This window comes from Eubalaena glacialis, chromosome 16 (genome assembly GCF_028564815.1).
Source record: "Eubalaena glacialis isolate mEubGla1 chromosome 16, mEubGla1.1.hap2.+ XY, whole genome shotgun sequence".
Taxonomy (NCBI): domain Eukaryota; kingdom Metazoa; phylum Chordata; class Mammalia; order Artiodactyla; family Balaenidae; genus Eubalaena; species Eubalaena glacialis.
In genome coordinates, this window is record NC_083731.1 from 31,009,866 (window position 1) to 31,034,543 (window position 24,678).

Consider the following 24,678-nt stretch of genomic DNA (forward strand, 5'->3'; position numbering starts at 1 on the left):
TGCCAGCTCCTGAAATAAGATGCCGTCTGAGCACCTCCTCTGTAATACTTGTCATACATGCACTCAATCATTCTCTACCCATTCACTTTATTTTTTCAGTATAATTAAGGTCATTGACAAGGTATTATAGATCCTTCATGGTAATTATTGGCACCTGACAGGTTATTATCGACTTACTGACTATGCTCCATTAGGGAACAACTTTCTCTGCCTTACTTGCGGTTGTGTCCCAAGTTCTTAGAACAGTACCTGGCACGGAGTAGGTGTTCAGTATTTTTAGGAAAGGAGGGATAGTCATGGGCCTAAACCCCATCAAGTAACCAATGCCCTGACACCAGTCTTACACGTGGGTTCTATTTCATATTAACGTCATCTGCTCTTCCTTTTCCAATTTCTACATTAAAAAGATGCCTAGGGGCTTCCCTGGTGGCACAGTGGTTGAGAATCTGCCTGCTAATGCAGGGGACACGGGTTCGAGCCCTGGTCTGGGAAGATCCCACATGCCGCGGAGCAACTAAGCCCGTGAGCCACAACTACTGAGCCTGCGCGTCTGGAGCCTATGCTCCGCAACAAGAGAGGCCACGATAGTGAGAGGCCCGCGCACCGCGATGAAGAGTAGCCCCCGCTTGCCGCAACTAGAGAAAGCCCTCGCACAGAAACGAAGACCCAACACAGCCAAAAATAAATAAATTAATTAATTAATTTTTTAAAAAAAAGATGCCTAAAGAGAGATTGTTCAAAGTGTCTTTGTATCTGAATAAAACTGTCATGTATGACATAATCTTACTCTGAATCAATTTTTTTTTAACTCTAAAAGTTAATCATAGTGTTGCTTTAGGAATTCTAATTCATTAACGTTTTGAAAAAAGTTGCCCTCAAGGCTGAAAGTTGGCGCATAAATGTTCATCTTAGATTTAAAAACGAGTAAGTTTTGGAACCATAGGGAAGTGTTCCTAAACTTGTGCCAACGCCATGACTAAGAGATTATGGCTAGAAATAAAACCGGAGTTTCCCGATTTACAGTGCTGCATCATTATGAGGGCATTGTAACCAATTTCAACGTTGACACTAAGTTTCTAAGTTTCTACTCTTGGTGATACTTAATTTCAGTTGAGAGTTGGAGAAAAATAGGGTGACAAGGAAACTTGAGGAGATATCCTAAAAATACTTTATATAAATAACTCAGGGGCTTCCTTGGTGGCGCAGTGGTCGAGAGTCTGCCTGCCAATGCAGGGGACACGGGTTCGAGCCCTGGTCTGGGAAGATCCCACATGCCGCGGAGCAACTAAGCCCGTGAGCCACAACTACTGAGCCTGCGCGTCTGGAGCCTGTGCTCCGCATCGAGAGGCCGCGATGGTGAGAGGCACGCACACCGCGATGAAGAGTGGCCCCCGCTTGCCACAACTAGAGAAAGCCCTCGCACAGAAACGAAGACCCAACACAGCTAAAAAAAAAAATAAATAACTCAGTCATCATTGACTTATTTATATGCCATTTACATGGAGGTGTTAAGGCATTTGGATATTTAATATCTAATATTTGTTACCTTGAAGACATCCAATGCACATCAGTCTGTTTCCTCAGACTTGATTACTGGATAACCCCAAACCATTTCAAAATACAGATGGTGATCCACAGAAATTCCAATAAAAGATACATTAGAAAAAAATTATTTACATTAAAATACAACCATGGACAATGTCATTTCAAATGCACAAAGTGATCTTTTTTTTTAGTAGTGGCTAACTTCTATGCTATGATTTCTTACACCAGTGAAATAGTACACTAAAAATGGTAACATTATAGTACTCTTCTATGTCTTTATTAAGTAAGAAAAAGTACTCCGTATTTGTGTTACTGGTGTTTTGTTTTCAAAGAAAATAATGAGATTGGCATGCTAGTAAAATAAGAATAGTTTAAATGTTAGTGTTACACAGCTTGTAACAGTGGTTCACCTTCCCTTTGTAATAAAAACATTTCTTTAATAGAGTTTTAATCATGAGACCACGACTGAGCAGTTTTAATCAAGTGTATTGATATAGTTTAACTTTCACTGTCTTATTAGGAAATGAAAGAAAAGAAAAAAATCTTTTAACTCAAAACTCCAAGGTCTGATCCAACATATATGAAGTTATTCTAATACAGTAAGAGGTGAGAAATGGTAATTTATAGAAACATTTAGCCTTTGTTATTTATCAACTGTGAGGAAATCAAGAACATGAAAACTAAGAGTTGAGGCAAGAGTAGGGTTATGGGAGGGACCTCCATGTTGACCCCCATCCATCTAAAGATGGGGAGCAGGGCAGTCAGAATCAGCTCAGTATGAATCCTGCTCTTATTGGCTAAATAATCAAATTGGCAAGGATGAGTGAATCAAAAAGAATTTGCTTGGTGGAAGCCTCTCCCAAATTTACTAGGTGGAAGATCTCCTTCAACAAATCTACAAAGTCAGCAATAAAATTCAAGACCAGAAAATAGACACTACTGATCTTACCATTAAATGGTTATTTTAAACTAGCTCTACACCATTTTCCCCTCTCTTCCTATGCTGCAGCTTGTTATCAGTGTTTTGCATATATTAACATCCAAATATTTTCACAAATGCATCTTGCTTATTACCAACTAGAGAGAGATTCCCTCTGAGACACACACTGGGTTTGACCTAGTACAGAGCAACTCTCAATCACCACTCTTTCAAGCAAGGCATATATTCATACTGGCTGCTCATCCAAGTCACATTGTAATATTCCTTGAGTACTTTCTCTTCAACCATACAAAATTCATTCCTGCCTCTTACCCAGCAAAGTACCACCCTTGAATGAAAATAGTAATTATATTTGTACTTCTTACATTATTTCTACTTGGAAGAGAAAGGAAAGGAAACAGAAGAAAGTTTTTTTCTCCTGAAAACAGTCTGTCTCGAGGTCTCACATTTTGATTTTATTTGTAGAAAGAACTCACAAACTCAGCGTTTCACAAACCTCCCCTCTCCCAACCCCTGGGCTTATTTTACTAAAAAAAATTTTTAATGGGATAAATATAGTCATTGCTTAAGAGTAGTTTTCAGAAAAGTGCATGATAAAACCTGGATCAGAATATTTAAATTTTATAGCTGATTCCTCAGGTGAATTTTCTACTACAGAGGAAGGGAACAACTAGATGTTTCAACAGTGACCTTGGCATAGACTAGGTTGCACTACTTTGCTGACACCCAAGTGTATAGGTGAGTGAAGATGAATGAATCAGAAGTAATTTTACACAGGTACAAGAACACTGACCACTAATAACCTTCTGAAAAATGGCAGTAAGAACAGACCCACAGACTTGCCTTATTTTTTAAAATAACCATTATGAAGGCAGGAGAAAATGACACATCTAACAGCTTAAGCTAGCTGGCATCATTTGCCCATTTCCTACATTCTACAGCATTCCTGAATAAGGAGACAACTTTCCCAGCCTCTGTAGTCAACCTTACACATTCCACTCTTAAAGGAATCTGAAAGAATAACACTTTAGAGCAAAGATGTTCCAACTGAGCCCATATTTTTCATGCAAGTCCGGATATACCAAGGATTTTTCTACTAAGCCCACTGACAGACACAAACATTCAAACAAACAAATGATTCAAACTAAATTTTCTAGGATACCATTGCTTTTCAAAGGGAAATCACAATCGAAATGCCAAGCGTGAGAACAATCAAATCTGTAGTCAGTCAGCAAACTAGCCCATGTAAAAGGGTAGGGTTTACTTTCTTGATTCTTTAGCTCAGTGGTTCTCAACCAGGGATGATTTTATGCCATAGGGGTTACTGGCAACGTCAGGAGACATTTTTAGTTGTCACAAGGGGGGGATGGAGGGCACAGTGCTGCTGGCATCTATTAAGTAGAGGCCAGGGATGCTGCTCAACATTCTACAATGCACAGGACAGACTCCCACAACAAAGAAGTATCCAGTCCAAAATGTCAATAGTACCAAGGTTGAGAAACCTTGCTTTAGAAAATACAAATAAACCATTAAGGGTCCAAGATGACTATAAGTCTTATGGTTCATAACTTCCTTGATGTTTTCTACACATATTGTATCGCATGCACACTAATGCAGATGGTAAATATTATTCTGGTTCAACGGCTCTTTTCACCATCAGAATATCTTGCCTGTTGCTCAGGGTTTTGTTTTGAGGTTGAGTTTTTTAATTCTCAAAGTTTTGGTTTTGAGTTTCAATGATGTGAACATACCCACGTTTAACACCAGCTAATTTTTTGGAAGACTCAAACTCTTGGGTTAGAATTTTTAAGCATGGCTTTATAAAGAACAAAGAGAATTTAAAGGATAGGGGAAAATGTATTTCTTTACAAAACTCAATCAAGCAAGGAAAGCTGTATCTCTAGAAGATCTATGAGAACATGATCACTGCCTTCCTAAAGAAAAAAAATAATCATATAATCATATGAATGTTTTAAGTAAAGCATTCAATATATTTCTAAATCATCTTAACATCTCCCTCTGTGTTGTCATTGCTCAGGGGATCTTCCAAGTGTTTCACACAGGTCCATCTGCCATGGGTAAATCCACAGCCTTGGCTTCAAAGCTAAATACACATGGCAGTGGACATGAAACAGAGAAAAGTCATAACTGAAGAAGACAGTAAAAAAGGGAGGAATGGAAGAGGGGGCTTGGAGCACTACACTCACATAGCTTAACAAATCCTTGCACAGAAATTGTGTAATTATTGCTGTATTTGACTTAACTTGGTATCTACCCCACACAAACTTCATTCATGAAACCACCTCAACCCACACACCAGAACTGAACAAACTAAAGGAAATGAATACTCCTGACCACAGCCCAGTTAGCCAAGACCACTCTCTCCCTTAAGGAACTCACCTACTAGCTGGCCACTGACCCATGAGATCTGAAGCCTGGAAAGAAAAAGGTAATCTCAGGGGCTTCCCTGGTGGCGCAGTAGTTGAGAGTCTGCCTGCCGATGCAGGGGACACGGGTTCGAGCCCTGGTCTGGGAAGATCCCACATGCCGCGGAGCAACTGGGCCCGTGAGCCACAACTACTGAGCCTGCACGTCTGGAGCCTGTGCTCCGCAACAAGAGAGGCCACGATAGTGAGAGGCCCCCGCACCGCGATGAAGAGTGGCCCCCGCTTGCCACAACTAGAGAAAGCCCTCGCACAGAAACGAAGACCCAACACAGCCATAAATAAATAAATAAATAAATAAATTCAAAACCTTCATCTGTTAAAAAAAAAAGATATCTCTATAAAAAAAAAAAAAAAAAAGGTAATCTCAGACTCACAGATCTTGAAATCAAACTTATGGTTAGCAAAGGGGAAACGTGGGGGGAAGGGATAAACTAGGAGATTGGGATTATCATATACACACTACTATATATTAAATAGATAACTAATAAGGACCTACTGTATAGCACAGGGAAATCTACTCAATATTCTGTAACAACCTATATGGGAAAAGAATCTGAAAAGGAGTGGATATATGTGTACGTATAACTGATTCACTTTGCTGTACAGCTGAAACTAACACAACATTACACAACATTGTAAATCAACTATACTCCAATTTAAAAAAAAAAAAAAGAAAGAAAAGGTAATCTGATCCATTCAGATTCCTCTCTTGGGAAACGCAACTAAGGGATGCCATTTCCTGTTAGAAATGGGACAGAAAAAAGTAATCGTGTTGAACACAGCTGCCACGTTAATGCCTGAGCACTAGATTAATGAGAGTCCTCTGGAAAACCCTCACAATAAAGCACTCTTCCTCTCACTTAGCTTGAAAACATCTTTGCTCTTTGTTACCAAAAAAGCATTAACTACATGTAAAACTGGTGGATCTGATTAAAGTCTTTGAATGTACCAGTGTGAATTCCTGGTTTCGATACTGTACCAGAGTTATACGAGATGTTACAATGGGGGAAACTGGGGTGAAAGGCACAGAGGACCTCCCTGTACTGCTTTTTTGCAACTTCCTCTGAATCTATATTTCAAAATAAAAAGTTTTTTAAAAGGCAAGTATTAACTAAAACATTTACCTATCTGTATTAGTTTCCGAGGGCTGCCATAACAAAGTACCACAAACCGAGTGGCTTAAAGCAACAGAGATTTATTGTCTCACAGTTCTGGAGACAAGAAGTCCAAAATCAAGGTATTCACAAAGCCATGCTCCCATGAAACCTGTAGAAGAATCCTTCCTTGCCTCTTTCAGTTTCTGGTGGTTTGCTGGCAATCTTTGCTCCTCCTTGGCCTATAGATGCATCACGCCAATCCTCAGTTGTCACATGGCTTTCTTCCTGTGTGTATCTGCCTTCACGAGGCCATCTTCTTATAAGAATGCCAATCATATTAGATTAGGGTGCCTACCCTACTCCATTATGACCTCTGTTCCCATACTCCATGTGACAACCCTATTCCCAAATAAGATCACATTCTGAGGTACTGCAGTTTAGGACTTCAGTATACAGGCATACCTCAGAGATATTGTGGGTTGGGTTCCAGACCACCGCAATAAAGCAAGTCACATGAATTTTTTTTTGTCTCCCAGTGCATATAAAAGTTATGTTTATACTAACTGTAGTCTATCAAGTGTGCAGTAGCATTATGTCTAATAAAGCAACACACATACCTTAATTAACAAATACTGTATTGCTAAAACATACTAACCATCATCTGAGCCTTCAGAGAGTCAAAGAAGTAACATCAGAGAACACTGGTCATGGATCACCACAACAAATATAATAATAATGAAAAAGTTTGAAATACTGCAAGAATTACCCAAATATGACCCAGAGACATGGGGTGAAAAAATGCTGTTAGAAAAATGGCGCTGATAAAACTTGTTAGATGCAGGGTTGCCACAAACCTTCAATTTATAAAAAATGCAATATCTGCAAAGTGCACTAAAGCGAAGCACAATAAATTGAGGTATGCCTGTATTGTATCTTTTTTTTTGGGAGGGGGGACACAATTCAACCTATAACACTGAGAATAACTCAAGCCATCTGAAAAAACAGAGTACTTTCAATACAATTCATACTTTTAATTTTCACAGAAGTTATTTCGTAAAAGTTATTTTCATATAAAACATACTTATTTTATTAAATTGAATGTTTCTTCCTAGGAAGACTTCAAAAACAAAAGTTCTTTAACCTTATTCCTTAAATAACACCTCTGACTCCTATATTACTAGAAGTAATTCATACATATATGTACATTGCAATATATGCATATATATGAAGTTTTTTGCCCAACCAAGTTTGAGACCAATAAAAATATCATGTCAGCTGCTTAGTCATGACAGAAATAGAATAGATGTAACTTGGTAAGAAGGAAGGAATTAATATTTGAGCCCAACTTCTCTGGAACTTTATATATAGACAGTTGACCCTTGAACAACAAAGGTTTGAACTGCACAGGTCCATCTATACGTAGATATTTTTTCAAGAAATATATTGGAAAATCTGTTGGAGATTTGTGACAATTTGAAAAAACTCACAGATCAACCATGTAGCCTAGAAATATCGAAAAAATTAAGAAAAAGTATATATCATGAATGCATAAAATATATGTAGATACTATCCTTACACAGGCATAAGGTGAGTGATATTTAATATAAAATTATTTGTTAGTTTTCTTACTGTTTTATAACTTTGCTTTCAAGGAATTACATTACAGTACAATATGCCTCTCTCTCTCTCATGATTGGAGAAACTGCATATCAGACTATCATCATGGGTAAGTGGGTTTTTCAATGTAACAATGTTTCTAATACTGTATTATAAATATGACTTTATACTGTATGCCACAAAACTCATATAATGATTCATTTATTAGTGTATAGCCTTGGCAACCATGAAGCAATCATAGTGCTGTTTCTTTGTTATTAATGCATGAATCATTATACCTTTAAATAAATATGAATTCCTTTTTCACATTACCTTTTCAATTTTATGACTAATGTTAGTAATATGTATAACAGCTATAGTGTTTTGTATCATATGAGACAATACTGATGTTGGTATTGACAGACAGATGATTCAACTTGTAAACAGACAACGTAAACTTATGGTTTCAATAAATACAGTACAGTACTGTAAATGTATTTTCTCTTCCTTAGGATTTTCTTAACATTTTCTTTTATCTAACTTACTTTATTGTAACAATACAGTATATATTGATAATACATATAACATACAAAATATGGGTTAATCGACTATTGATGTTCTAATAAGGCTTCTGGTCAATAGTAAGCTATCAGCAGTTAAGTTTGCGGGGGAGTCAGAAGTTACACACAGATTTTCAAGTGTGCAGGAGGTTGGTGCTCCTAACTCTCGCTTTGTTCAAGGGTCAACTGCATTCTATATTTCAAAAGAAAATAGTAATTTTCTGATCTTTCAAAGAAAAAACTGTAAAAACTCTTCTTTCCTTCTCTCCTAGACAGATATTTTCTAATAATAAACACTCTGCCACCAACTTATTCCTGTCAAAATTCTGATGACACCTTCATGCCAGCTGCAAACCCAGAACTTTTAGTACTGCTACCTTTAATCCATCATGCCTTTAACATCTGCAAACACATGCATGGCCAAACAGAAGGTTCCTGAATGTATTATAAGCAGCTTGACTGTTCCAAAGATAAAATATTAACATATTTTATTTACATTCCAGTTATTAGCTGTCCTAAACTTGAGTGTACTGTAAAATTAATTTTTTACCTGACTCCCATCATCAGCCTTGATTCTTAGGGATTGCTAACATTTTGAAAATTATCCATCATTTGTAATTATGAATTATTTATTTCCAAAGATATGGTCCCACTTTATTATTGATCTCTCTAGGGTCTTGATACAGCAGATAATCTATATAATGATAGTATGGGGTGTTTTTCATACACAAAACTCCGAATTTAAAGCTAGAATGAATCTAGAGAGTCATCCATAGTCATCTTATGGAAAATATTACTGAGGCAAAGTAGAAGACAGAGACTTGCCCAACATCACACAGGATGTTGGTAGGAAACCAAAAGAGCTGACAGGTCTTAAGTATGTTGCAAATACACTCCAAAACCTGCATGCTGAGTGAGGGCAATGTATAAGCACGAAGCACCTGAAATGTAACAACTTATCAGCTTTGGCCAGTTTCCATAAACTGTGGTCAACTAGCAACCAGTATACGGAGGGCTGAGTTTCGGAAAGACCGTGATCCTAAACAAATGCAATTTGTGGAAGAAATGGGCCAAAAAGGGGGATATAGGCAGTTTGAGGGCACAAAAAGCAAAACAAACAAAAAACTAAATAAATAGAATAAAAGCTTCCAGGCAGAATGGAAACAGAAAGAGGAACTAAAGATATAAGGACAAGATCACTAGGAATACTTTTCTTGAGAAAAAAGACCCCAAATCTAATATCTGTGATAACTCCAGATAAGAGAACGTGTTTACGCCCATCTTTTTACATTTCAGAAACAAGTCTAATTTTGAAGATAATTTATTACTTACCAAACCTGCTATTGGTGTGGACAGTCTATTGATCTTCTTAATGACACCAGGTTTAAGCTTATTAATCAAACTGAAAGTAAATAAAGAAACAACATATGCAGTTACAAGAATGCCAATATTAGTTTAGTGTTCTTTTTAACATCCTCAAAAATCATACATGTCATTCATCGATCCCAATATTTTCTTCAGGTCCAAGAGCCCAACAGAAAGCAAACAACTAAGAAAATAAGTCAGAGACCAGCAATGCCAACAACAGTGAACGGGCCTCTTAGAACATACAGACACACTTTTACATTCAAAGGCATGTCCTTAAAAACAGTTCCACATTTGTTAAAGAAAGGTAATATTTGATTCTGTTTCAACAGTTAGTTTAAGAATCTCTTTCATTATAATATAGTTCTCTTCAACCTAAGAATACTTTTTTCTATTAATCATTTTTATTGATTTTTTTTCTCAAACTGATCTATGTTTTAAAAAGATAGATTCAAACCATATTTTTTTTTTTTTTTGCCATACTTAAAGGGTGCAGTGGAACTCATCCAAATAACAACTATTTCCCATTGGTAACTCATTCAAGTCTATGATTGCTTTGTTATCACTGCGGAATGACTGGGTAAAAATTTAAATGCACCAGAACTCCCCAAAATAGGCTAACAGTCACTTCAGAATCTAACACTGAACAAAAGTTTATGCTGTTATTACAGAATCTGCAAGGATATCTGTAAGTCTCTAGATTCTAAAACACTTTTAGAACCCAGCTTTGACACCTGAAACTTAAGAGTACAATTTTTGGTTCTAAATCTAGATTATTGTGAATTCTATATTTTTGTTGCTGTGCACTGATAACAGTGCCAAGCCATGTAGAAATTTAATATTATAATAATGTTTTTCTAGTAAAGCTAGCCTCATTAATTAATCATTAATCACTGCCAGAAAACTATAATTTGAAACAATGATTTTCCTATTCAATAATGCTTCCACAAAAAAACAATTCTTTATTCTGTAACAGAGTTCCAAAAGGAAAGCAAATATAGGAGAAAGAATCAAACATTCTTAATTTACTGGTCTCTCCTTCACAATGGGAAACAGAAAAAAAAAAAAAATCTGACACTTGTGGAATGTCACTCCTTCAACATTCCAGAGATTTATATATACACTTGAGTGTGCTAAAAATAAAGAAGACAAAAGTCTCAATTTAATAAGCTTCAGAATGTTGTTAACAGGATTCAAAATTACAAAACAGTGGCTTATGAAGATTTAGTCTGGTGAACAAAAGCTGTTTTTCTGTTTTCATAGTTTCTTCACACAAAGATCTTTAGATAACTTAACACAGATGACAGAACCACCCCTCGACTTTAAGCATTTCCAAGAACTGTTACTCTTTGACTCCTAATTTCTTACTTGTGCACTGAAAACCACGTAGGAAGGAAGGCTTTCTCCCTCATGGTCACAATATTTTTCTTTAATCACTAGCTGAAGAGCTAGCAAAAAATTGAGCAGGTTTATAAGAAATGACATTTCCAATTTAATTGTTCTAGTTGTTCCCTATTAAGCAAGTATTTCTTGAATTCTATTACTGGTGGCTTCTTGCAACGCATAGTACAAATAACTGAAACATTACTTAACAGAAACATAATTCTAGCATAGCGTCAACCAAGAAATTCGTAGCAGTTGTCGACCACTAGTTTGACAGTGACTTTCCTACAGGAACTTGAATCTTAAAATGTAATCTTTCTGTGACATTAAAAGTTAGACACCAATATGAGCTGGGGCACCTTATAAAATGTCAGGGAAATCTGACATCAGTTGTCCTTATTAAAGGAACAGTGTCATAAATTCCGCCTCCACCCACTTGAGTCACTGGTAACTTTGGCCAGATCATTCCATTTACCTGTTTACTTCACTTACCATTTTTGTAGTACAGCGTTAGTAATATCGAGAGAATTTTTTTTTAAATACAGTTTCTGGAATGGATAATAACACAGCCTACTCTAAGTTAAGTCAGCCAAAGGAGGCAAGGGATAGAGACTCCTCCCTCATCAGAAAGTTTCAGAGCTATTACTTAGAAGCAACATACACCCAATGGATTGGCATCCATTCCTGAGCCTCCTCGTATGTGTACAAACATGGAAATAACCACAAGGAAAAACAACACTCTGGATAACATGCAAACTACCCTCTAAAAAAAGTGGTGTCACTAGAGGAAAATGCTGTTTTATTTTGTCAACTGTTAAAATGGTATCAGTTCTAAGCACTAGAATATGGAGAAAATGCTCATATAGTTTTGGCAAATAGTGAACATCCAATCTGATTATGAATCATGAGTAATTATTTTCATATACAATTAAAGAAAGATTAGGATATTTCTTCTGGGGAGAAAAACAGGTTTCATAAAATCTAAAATTCTGTGAAATTTAAGTCTATCTAAAGGAATAGGGCATAGTCTTATGTCAAATAAAATACAAGCGTCACACAAGAGAGATACTACTCTCTTTTACAAATGGAACTTCTTTGCATAATAAGTATTCTTCAATCACACATGTGGGGCTTCCCTGGTGGCGCAGTGGTTGAGAATCCCCCTGCCAATGCAGGGGACACAGGTTCGAGCCCTGGTCTGGGAAGATCCCACATGCCGCGGAGCAACTGGGCCCGTGAGCCACAACTACTGAGCCTGCGTGTCTGGAGCCTGTGCTCCGCAGCAAGAGAGGCCGTGATAGTGAGAGGCCCCCGCACCGCGATGAAGAGTGGCCCCCGCTTGCCACAACTAGAGAAAGCCCTCGCACAGAAACGAAGACCCAACACAGCCAAAAATAAATAAATAAATAAAATTTAAAAAAAAAAAATTACACATGTGGAATTCCTAAAGGCAACACTGGCTTCAGGTCACTGGCTCTATTTAAGAACCATATAACATGCTAACTTTCCAGATACCTCTGTACACAAGGAACTAGAGGCAGTCAAGGGACCACTTTATCTGCCTGCATCCCTTTGCCCCACCCCTCTAATCCTATGTAGAATCATACCTCGACTCCCCCAAGCTTTCCCTCATGGCCATGTGCTTTGCTAGCATACCAGGGGTGTGCTCTTTTAGTAAGATGAAAACCAGAACAGGAAACACCACCTAGTCACTTGCTGTCTCCCATGGTAGAGCACTCCTGCAAAAAGGACTACAACGCCTCTCCTTCATCTCTTTCCTCCAGTTTTATCTACTTCCTCTTCTCCTCCTCCCCAAAATGTATCGTCCCCTCCCTCCAAGGGAGTTGAGTTACATCACAGATGCTAGGAAGTTGCCTCTGTTCAGAAATCTCGTCACCAGTGAATATGACCTGACTTTAAATATAAGTCAGAGGCAACACTCCAAGAAAACTGCACATAGAGCTCAGTATGGTGTCTGGCTCAGTAATAAAAGGCTTTAATGAGAACTAGAATGTGATGCTCTGTCTCTTGGTCTCCAGGAACTAGTTCCAAACGCCAAATCTCATTTCCCCTTTATCAGAAAGCTCTTCAGCAGAGGTAGAAAATCGAGAGACATCTTTTGGCTTCCTATTTCCAAAGATTTTTTCCAAATGTACCAGAAAGACTGACATCAAAGAGCATATCAATGCAATGAGAGTGAACTTTTTAACCTATAAGTATTTGGTTAGTCATTCACGCATACACATATTTTTTTTAATTTTATTATTTATTTTATTTATTTTTGGCTGTGTTGGGTCTTCGTTTCTGTGCGAGGGCTTTCTCTAGTTGTGGCAAGTGGGGGCCACTCTTCATCGCGGTGCACGGGCCTCTCACTATCGCGGCCTCTCTTGTTGCGGAGCACAGGCTCCAGACGCGCAGGCTCAGTAGTTGTGGCTCACGGGCCTAGTTGCTCCGCGGCATGTGGGATCTTCCCAGACCAGGGCTCGAACCCGTGTCCCCTGCATTGGCAGGCAGATTCTCAACCACTGCGCCACCAGGGAAGCCCGACGCATACATATTTTTAATATCTTTCTGTCGGCTGCATTTTCTAAACATATATCCCCACATTAGTCAAACTTTTCCTATCAGTAAGCTGAATATTTGTTTAAAAGATATACTAAAGATATTACACATTTCCTTACAAATTAAGGAGCAATGCCTTGTTTTATCTGTTACTCGACACAATCATTTGTCTAGGTTTCCTTGAGATGCAGACTCTGCTCAACAAACAGATGTCAAGTAAAGACAGAGCACTGCACTGGGATCAGCCGCAGAGCAACCAGCCGGCGAAGGTGCTAAGTGCCACGATGTTCTCTCATTCCAAACACATCTCCTAGCACTTATCGAAGGACCTGGCGTATCAAATATCTTATAAACCCACTAACTTCGAACGCAGAAATTTTTCTGTGAATGATTCAAAATCTCTATCTTCTTTGCAGAAATAAATTTAGAAGAACTTTTTTAGTTGCACTCAAATGCTAGACATGATTTTGTGCTTTTCCCCTTTGTTATTTTTTCTGTTACCAAACAAGTCAATCTTCAGTGTTCTCTCCTCATTGTCAAATGCTGATCAAGAGAGTAAGCTCTCTAGGGACCTTCCTGGTGGTCCAGTGGGTAATACTCCACGCTCCCAATGCAGGGTGCCCAGGTTCGATGCCTGGTCGGGGAACTAGATCCCGCATGCATGCCGCAACTAAGAAGCCCGCATGCTGCAACAAAGATCCCGAGGGCCGCAACTAAGACCCGGCGCAACCTAAATAAATAAATAATAAGTAAATAAATATTTTTTGGAAAAAGAGAGAGTAAGCTCTCTATCAGATATATTAATTTAGACTGGTTATCATAAGTACATTTTTTACTAAGATCTTTAATTAATTATCTACAGCTAAATTCATAAGTTGTAATATTTTAAAAATAAAAACCACCTTCAGTAGTGATCACACATCCATGGGTAAAGTAATAAGCATATGTAATTTAAAATTTTAAAGTTTAAAAACATTCAATACAAAATTTTATGATTACTTTAGGATTGATATTTTTAAAGACTGGTAGTAAAATTAATATAAGTTTGATGTCTAGAATTCCTGTGGCAGTAATTTTGAATACTGCTGAATTAGGATACAACACAAATAAATGGTTAACAATACATGCTAAGATGGGAAAGTAGGTGGAGTAGCAACAAGTCAGTACCAATGCACTGATAATCATCATTTCATGATGATAAGACTTTCTTTTTAGCTTCACTGTTATGCCTGAAGCATCCTCAAGTGAGTCTAGCAAAGCTCGAGCGGTGTGACAGCAGAGTCCTCTTATTCTAGGCAACATCAACAGTTATGGCACTAATGGATCTTGCTGAGTAACAGGACATTTCCCAATACAACATCAAGAGCCATACGTGTCTAGCGGGAGGACTCTGGTTTCCTGTCCTGGTTCTGCTCTTCACTATTAAGTAACATCGCAAATTCTGCTCCATCCCTTCATATAAATCAGAGGATTCTCACAGTCGAACTTAGGTTCTTTCCAAATTTTGCCACTGTAAAAATGCTTGGATGCGTGTCTGTATGTATATCTTTGACCATGCTCCTTATCATTTCTTATATTCTATTTCTAGAAATAAAATCATCAGTGTCAAGCTCTTGGTACTTGTCTGGAAAGGAACCTGGCAACATGAACCAATTTACTTTTGCATCAGCAGGGAGCATTCCTGTGTCTACCTCATGGTATGATAAAACAGTGACACTATTTCCCTCTGCCTGTCAGCTCCACTGCGTGATCTCCCTAGTGCTGCAACCTTTATAAGCACTGCTTGTAAGGGATATAAAAAATTGTACCAATGTTTTATGTATCACATTTTAGATATTTAAGCTCTTTTTAATATTTTCCACTATGAAGAGGCTTTATGCATACCCTTTTCCCCATTTTGTAGTCTTAGAGTCCAAAACAAAAGAATTATTGGGGAAAGTCTTATAATCTTTATGATAAATATATGTTTATATTAATAAATAAACTAGCATATAATTACTTGATAGATACTGCCAAATTGCTGTTCAGCACTGTACCAGCTTATACTCAACTGGTCATTTTGAGAATATCATAGACTACTTTGCCATAATACGGCCATCATTTTTTTTAACAGATTTTAAATTATTTACTAGTTCAATTTAAAAATCGTATCTGATTTTAACATAATTATTTCTCACTATTGAAGGTAGAGATTTTACTATTTATTTCCAGTAGTATTTCTTCATTTGTGAAGTATTTGGTCACATCCTTTGCTCATTTGTCTATTGAGATTTTCAAATGTGTACCTTACCAGTTTATTTGAACTCTAGATAATATTTAAGCCAATTCTGCTTAAAATATTTTCCCCAGAATGTTATTTGCCAGAGTTATCTATTTCATAAGACTTCAAGTCTATTTTTTCTGGGTTTTTTCTATTCCTTCAAAGCTTAGAATTTTAAACTGCATCCAAAAATTTTTTAATTCTTCTATTTTATTTTCTCAGCTTTTTATTATTTTAATCCAGGCTATATTCTGGTATATGTAAGGTTTGGGTTTGGGGGTTTTTTTACTGAAGTATAATTGACCTACAACACTATGTTAGTTCCAGGTACATAACACAGTGATCCAATATTTCTATACATTACAAAATGATCACCATGATAAATCTAGTTACCATCTGTCACCATACAAAGATATTACAATATTATTGACTATACTCCCATGATTCCTTTATTTTATAACTGAAGTTTGTACCTCTTAACCTCTCTCATCTATTTCACTTATTCCCCACCCCCTCCGCTCTGGCAACCACCTATTTGTTCTCTGTGACTGTGTTTCTGTTTTGTTATATGTGTTCACTTGTTTTGGTTTTTAGATTCCATATTTAAGTGAATCATGGTATTTGTCTTTCTCTGTCTGACATTTCACTTAGCATAATACCCTCTAAGTCCACCTATGTTGTCACAAGTGGCAAGATTTCATTCTTTTTATGGCAGAGTCATATTCCACTGTGCATATATACCACCTCCTCTTTATCCCTTCATCTCTTAATGGATGCTTAGGTTGCTTCCATATCTTGGCTACTGTAAATAACGCTGCAATGAACTTAGGGGTGCATATATCTTTTTGAATTAGTGCTTTCGTTTTCTTGGGGAAAATAACCAGAAGTGGAATTGCTGGATTAAATGGTAATTCTATTCTTAATTTTTTGAGGAACCTCCATACTGTTCTCCATAGTGGCTGCACCAATTTACATTCCCCCCAGCAGTGCACGAGGGTTCCCTTTTCTCCACATCCTCACCAACGCTTGTTATTTGTTGTCTTTTTGATAATAGTCATTCTGACAGGTGTGAGATAGTATCTCACTGAGATTTTGATTTGCATTTCCCTGATGATTAGTGATGTTGAACATGTGTCTGTTGGCCATCTGCGTGTCTTCTTTGGAAAAATGTCTATTCAGGTCCTTTGTCCATTATTTTATCAAGTTGTTTGTTTTTTTGATGTTGAGTTGTGGTATATGGTGAGTTTGTAAATTAATTCTTAGCCAATTATGTACCCCGATACAAATAATCGAGTGACTCATCTCTTCTCCATTCTCTCATCTGTCCTTTATCACAACTTCCTATGCATAAGAATGTATTTTGGACCTTCCAATTACATTAATATGTACATTTATAAAGCAATCCATAATTTTTTAATTACTGTGCTTTCTCAAGTCTGTCATTTGTTCTAATATTGAGACAGTCTCATTCCACAGAAATTTTTAGTTTTAGGATTTTTCCTTTTTCTCACCTGTTTATTCTTCCCTATGAATGTTAAAATCCTATTTATTCTAAGAAAAGTCTGACTAGATTTAACATGGGTATTGGCTTAAAATTATAAACAAATTGACAACTATTGGAAATACAGTTTTTCATTCCATTTCTTAAATCATATAGTTTACCATTACATTTTAACATACAAAATAAAAGTCTCACACATTTCTCTGAAGTAAACAGTAAACTGTGTTCTAAACTTTTCCACTATTGCCCTTATCCCTTAGATCTCATCTGACTTTCTGACTGATGATTGTTGGTATGTAAAAATTCTAGAGATTAAGTCTCTCATATAAGGCAATTACTCTACTTTTAATTGATGTGATATCATTATATATTTGTCCTTTTTGCAATATTCATTTCCCTTTCTTAATACTTCTCGTTGCACCGACTAGAATTCCTGTACTTTCACCATTTCCTGGCCAACACGTGGTTTTCCATTACCTACCTGAGAGCCTTCATGACTTCAAAAAACTACTTCAAAAATAACCTTTTTCTGATCAACTTTAATATAAATTGTTTATATTACACACATTTAGCACATATATTACTCCTATTTATTTTTAGTAGAACATCATTCTCATTTTTTTTTCCTCAGAGACCCTAGCACTGAAATGTTGTGTGCCCTCCTCTTAGTAATTCATATTTAGGATGAGAAAGCCCTGTAGATGGTACATGCAAGTTCATGAGACAGGACCAAAGCTTTCTACCTTCAAGTTTGAGGTCACAATGTAAAACAACCTCTGCAAAATTTGCAATGAGTCTGTATAACATGACTACCATTACAGAAGTGAATTTTTAAATCGATGTTTGCCAAGCTGACCTTCAACTTGAAAAACTACTTTTAAAAAAATGATGTTTTGCTATATGTGGATATAAAATTACAGAAAAAATTGACTGTGAAGCTTAAAAAGACAGCATACAGATGGCAACCATAAAACACTGCCATGAAGAGAAAGCAGTTTTAAAAATGTTAATTATCTTTATGAACTTGAACACGTGCATCTTTGCATACTACTGAATTATCAAATAATATAGAAACTTCAAAGTCTGTATCACTTTAAGTGAAGAAAAATAGTTCTTATTACTTAAATTTCAAATGGCTATAACATGGATCAGGGTCAATTGATAGCGTTGGTGAGCTGGAGAGCTGTATGAATGCACCTGTCCTCAGGAAATTCAAAACCAGTAAGAGCTCTAAGAAAAAAGCCTTCATCCTTACAGAAGGACCCCTGAGCTTTACATGGAGCTCTGCATAGAAGCCCCAAGAATCCACTGATGTCGCTGTCACTCAGTGTGTGAAAGTCTCCAACTCTAACAAAGGACAGAGCTCTCTCGCATGAATGAGAAGTGGCAAGGTTCTCTATCTTGTCTGATGTCTTAAAACAATCACCTGAGTATCCCATAGTAAATTAACAGGAGTATTTTCTAATAATTTTTTTCTTTTTTTGAATGCACCTTTAACAAAATATTACAGTCGTTACAGGAAGACAGTATAGTATTCACATAGCAGATAGAAATAGAAATAGGTTTTCTCAAACCAATAGGTGAATGTTTATTTGCTCCACTCTTTCCAAGCTGCAAGCCATGGAAAGGAAGGCCTGGTGCCAGTGTGAGAAGAGTTTCCTCAAAAATGTGAGCTGTGAGTTCAAAAAGGCATAAACGTCTGTATGGCTGACTTGGGACAGAGCAAAGACTTGGCATTATTCCAGGGATGGGAAGTACTGACTGACTAACCAGAGACACACCCAATAAGATTACCTTCAAATACATCTTCTTACTTCATAAAGATAATAAAGAATGTTTCCATTTAAATATTTCCAAGATTGCTATCATAAGATGAGTAACTATGAAATTACTAATCAGTAGCTGGATATGCTCCAACTAGATACATTTAAAGAGAAATAATTCTGCAGAACCACAGAGCAAGAGAGGACTGCAGATACTTATGTAGTGGCAAATCTCCTATATTTTTAAATATATAGTAAGGGAGTCTTCAGGAACCCTAATAAACACTGAAGATAGGAGACAGATGAATGAATACAATTAATAAAATTCATAGAAAATTATAACAAGGAGTTGAAATCACCTTATAGACCCCTGTCAATCCTTTTACTAATTAGAAAAAACCCCAAATTAGATTTCGTTCACATTTCACTGTTTAATAAAGCCAAGAGAGACTGCATGTCTAAGGTATACAGTAAAATAATTACTACAACAGACTTTGACTGGGGGAGTATTCTTTAGCCCTCAACTGATTGGATCCCACAGTCAATCAAACTAAATGACACTAAAATGATTTACAGAAGATACTAACTTCAGATTAAAAGGCAATAAATGCACATAACTACCCTCATTATTCAGATGTGTATCTTGTCTGAAACCTCAGTGCAGAGTTTATACCCAATTTAAACTATCTGAAATGTCAGTACAGTGCCAGTTGGGAAAAAGCTATAATGAGCTCATTTCCTCCAACTCTTGACTTTGATATTCCAGAATGCCAGTTCAAAAAGGATAAACTCTTACTAAAGCATAAAAGACTGCTGAAATTACTAGATAAAATAATAAGAAAACTGTTTAATGGTGATAATGAACTAGGATGCCTAGAGATTTTTAAAAGGCAATAAGCAGACCCTATATTTCACAAGAATTGGTAATTTTTCTGACAGTGAACCAAACAGAAGTCAGCCTTTTCCTATAGAGTATTTTAAAAATCTGAATTTATTTTTAAGTCATATTTCAGCTAAAGCTTGAGATCTCAGATGGGCAAAATATTCTCAAAGACAGACAGCTTACTATATTTACCACTAATTTAAAAGTCAGGGTTTACAATACCAGGCTTCTGAACAGCAGGTTTTGCTTTCCTCTTAGACATAATAACTACTCAGGCATATGTGATCAAACAATGATGCTTAATCATTTTGTAGACCAACCAGCTAGGCTTTTCTTTAGTTATAAATTTATACAGAATATAGTTACCTGGACTTTTTTCCAACACTACATCTATTAGATTAAAATGTCTTCATTAACCAGTGGCTAAAAATAATGCAATTCACCATTAAGAGATTTTTTTAATACAAACATCATGTGGTACTTTGGGATCCCGTCATAAACTAAAATTACTGATTACCACAGCTTAATATTTACTGACACTACTTTTGGGAAACATTCATTTAAAGAATACTGGGTGGACTTCCCTGGTGGCGCAGTGGTTAAGAATCCGCCTGCCAATGCAGAGGACATGGGTTCAAGCCCTGGTCCGGGAAGATCCCACATGCTGCGAAGCCACTAAGCCCGTGCGCCACAACTACTGAGCCTGCATGCCACAACTACTGAAGCCCGCGCGACTAGAGCCTGTGCTCTGAAACGAGAAGCCATCGCAATGAGAATCCCGCGCACCACAACGAAGAGTAGCCCCCGCTCACTGCAACTAGAGAAAGCCTGCGCGCGGCAACAAAGACCCAACGCAGCCAAAGATAAATAAATTTAAAAAATAAAAATAAAGAATACTGGGTACTAAATAGATTGATTAGACTTAGCTAGTAATGCACAAAACCCCAAATTGGTGTTACTTCAATAAGGAGACAATCTAAGAATGAGCTTCTGGAAATTGTGAATTTAAATGACATTTGAAAAAAACTAATACATCTCTAAACATGCATCTAAATGTTTGCTGTGACCATTAAGGTAGAACTTATAATATTTCATCTAACAGTACTGCCTATGATCAAAACAGTTTTTTATCAACTCTGAATATCCTCACTGGTAACCATATACTCAGGTTGGATACAGTTTTTGGAAATCACCTCAAGTAATTTAGGCTGCTGCATAAATTGCGTTTTAAATAAAACACTAACTGTCACTCTCAAGTATGTTTAATGACCTAGTTATGGAGGCTATGCCCCCAAAAGGGGGGTCCCTAAAAATATTTTGAGTAATAGTTCATCACTGGAACTATATTAACCACAAAGTGACTTCTTAAAAAGATCACCTATTTGGGTTGTATGCTTTCAGATGTCTAAAAACAACTCTGTGCTCCATAGGCCCACTGCCTACATAAGCCCACCTAACTCCTATCCTGACTTATGGGACTTAAAACTGACATCAAAGTTATTTTGCAGCAAAGCTCTAAATAGTCTACACTCATGGCTAAGGTTCTTTTCAGATCACATGCGTCTAACAGCCATGTTTCCCTCCATCTTCTGAACACATTAGAATATATAAAACATATAATTTGCAAACCAAGATAATTTCCTATCAGTGACCAACTGAGCTAGCCACGTGACCTACTAATATTAGTTTAAACACTATTTGGCAACAACAACTCTGAATGTGGCATCAGAAAAGGACAAGAAACATCCCTTAAACTTTACTTGTGACCCTTATGCATATGCCTGTCCTACTACATATTAGGTAGAATCACATGAAATTGACATTTCTGTAGGTCACAGGTGGTTGAATATCAACACTTCATATGATTCAACTTAATAACACTGCTCTAAGACAAAGAAGTGTGAACACCTATCAACAGAGCTGATGAGATAAAGACTGTTATCTTCATTGCCGTCTTCCTAGCAACAACTTGTATTCATACAAAGTTTGATAGTTTATGGAAACCTTAATATATGTATTATAGAACTTTGCACCTTTGTGAATTAGGCAGATCAGATACCCTGATCTCCACTTTACAGATGAGAAAATAAGGCTCAGATGTTAAGTCACTTGCTCAAATGTCCAAAAGTATGAAGCAAGGAATCAAACCTAGGCCCTCTGTCTCCTGATCTTTGCTGCAAACAACCTTCCTTTAAAAGGATAATCAAAATCATCTAAGTATGAGCACATACACTCCCAGTGCTTGCTTGTGGACAGATTCCATAAATACTTATGTGATAAGTGTCTAGAATGGAATACTTAAGTGGTTTCAAAAATGTGGGTACATACACAAGTACATTCTTATACTTTATTTGCTCACGTCTGCAATCTGGACCCTCACCCAGGACTGCATTCTTCTATTCCACAGACTGTGTGCCCCTCACCCCCAAAGGTCACCACCCAGCTAACTGTACTCTGCATCCAGTGGGGAACAAAACATTACACTAAACATACACTGTAGGCCCCATACCATCAATCATGGCACAAGTCTATTTGACTTAGGATAACCAAAGCCTCAGATGTGATTCTCAGTAATATCATATTAATTGAATGAATGGCTGGCCTGTGACTCAAATTGACTGTGGTAATGTAATGACTCCACTTAAAGGTTCAAAGAAAAATTTGCTACAGCCTAAATTTGTTCTACAGTCATCACTGTTTACTGATGAAGGAAACAAGCTTTAAATTAACTTCTAAACCAGGCAACTCCATACATTAGAATATCCACAGCAAGTGAGAGCTGGTGCTATGCGATAGGGCTTGCTTCTCAACCACCACCCCTACTGGCCCATCAAGCAATAACAGAATCTTTCTTGTTTACTAATTTAAAATAATATATATTTCACCAATGTTATCTCTAGATACAGAGACCGATAACCCCTTCCTACTGTCTGGTACCGTCAGGGTGTCAATTTGCAGGGATCAAATCTCACTTGTTACCAAGAAGACATATCAGTGACTACGGTGGCCATGGGGGGGTTGGGGAATGAAGACACCTCATAACAGGCACGCACACGCGCACACGCACGCACGCGCTCGCGCCCCTTTGCTTTTGAATTATTTTTTTTAATGCTTTAAATACTTACTCACACAACAGAACACCATTCTCCAGGGAGGCTCGAAAATCCTTTGTCTCAAAATTCTTCTCTGTTACTGCCTGAAAGACATATTTGGGTATTAGTTTTCTCTAAATCAGGGATAACACACAAGTCAAATCCAGTATCAGATTAATTAATATGCATCTAAGATCATACTTGGAGAATGTGCATGTATCACCAAAAGTTGTCCCATACAGGAAATTCTATGCACTGTTCTATGTTACAAAGAGAAAGGTTAACCATTTTAGTATGAACAAATATAAACAGAAAAAACCACAGCGAGTGTTTTCTATGATGCAACCATTTTATGGAGGATAAACAAAAGTTAGAAGCTTAATTTCCAGCATATTTTCTATTTAAAAAAAAAAGCCCTATGGGCAATCTACTCTACTAAGAGTAAATAAAACCAGATTAAGATATAAACTTGAAATACCAACTGTATACTCACATCATTAATTTCAATTCCACCCTTAAATTCCTCAAGTTTCATTACAAAGCTAAATAGCAGAGGGCATGACTCTCCTTAAACGTATTCATGAAATGGCCTTGATTTGTGTAAAGAGCTATTTACTGCAATAGGAAGAAAACGATTAAATCCTGACATTGAGAGACAAAAGACAGAGAGGGAAGGTGGTACATCTCTAAACAGACAATTCCCCACTTAAGGCTTTTACATATGAACAGCCCATCTACGGTTACCACCACCAATGTTCTTAGTGAAACTGCTGAAAAAGTGTCTACCAATTCTGTCTTCCTCTGTCTTCTGAGGGTGGAGTGGTTGGGAGGAAAGGGGATTCCATAGGGACAATAGTAGCAGAGAAAATGGAGGCCATGTAGGGAAAAGGTGCTCCAGGAATACTCTGGGACTGAGTCCCCAGCCAAGGGTGTGGGCAGGTGTACCACAACAGCTGGGACAGCAGCCGCCCTAGAGATGGACCCACCACCCACAAGCAGAGGCCCTGCTCCACCTGCCACTTCAGGGAGAAATCTGATCTCGGAAACCTGATTGGGAAGTCACTAACCTTAAACCCTAGGTGAGCTACAAAGCTCCTGCTGTCCTTACTCACCACTGTGACCTTTACCGTGCACCTAGAGTCCCTGTATGTCTTCTGCATCTTTTCCACAACACCCAACAGTGCCATAGGTACACATAATAATGGGTAACTGACATAACAATGGCTATTTCTAGAATTAAAGTTAGTTTCTCACAAGCTGGTTCTATAAACAGGGACAGGAGCCTGGGCCAGGAGGTGACACACTCAAATGCAGGAAGAAGTAGCAGATCCTTTCCTACAAAGGTCATTAATCTACAGAAGGGCTACATTGCTGCATGAATTAAACATTTGCTGAGTGTCTCCGTTACGCGCACTTACTTGGATACTGGGTGTAGATCTAAAAAAAAATGCAAGGAGCTCATAGCCACATAAGTAAAACACAAAGTTTAAAAGTTCAGTAAAACATATCCAAATGGAATGGTATATTCCTTCAGGGATAACCTTGAGTGGCCCATGGATTATCCCAGGTAACCTATGCAGCACAAACTCTCTTGAATTTTCCCCAAATAAATCCAAAACAAACTCAAGGTGAGCACTAATCCCAGCTAGTGAAAACATAGTAGCATCTCATTTATCTGGGAACT

The 24,678-nt window shown here is 37.3% G+C and overlaps 1 protein-coding gene across 6 annotated transcripts in view; it reads right to left on the bottom strand.

The window, feature by feature from the left end:
* LMO7 (LIM domain 7) overlaps positions 1-24,678 on the bottom strand; it is a 192,062-nt gene that overhangs the window by 107,555 nt on the left and 59,829 nt on the right. For all 6 annotated transcript variants that reach the window (XM_061171219.1, XM_061171220.1, XM_061171215.1 and 3 more), the window contains exons 3-4: positions 23,028-23,098; positions 9,518-9,587 (exon numbers count right to left, since the gene is read on the bottom strand). In XM_061171219.1, coding sequence (XP_061027202.1) covers positions 9,518-9,587; positions 23,028-23,098 — 141 coding nt within the window. The remainder of the gene's footprint in view (positions 1-9,517; positions 9,588-23,027; positions 23,099-24,678) is intronic.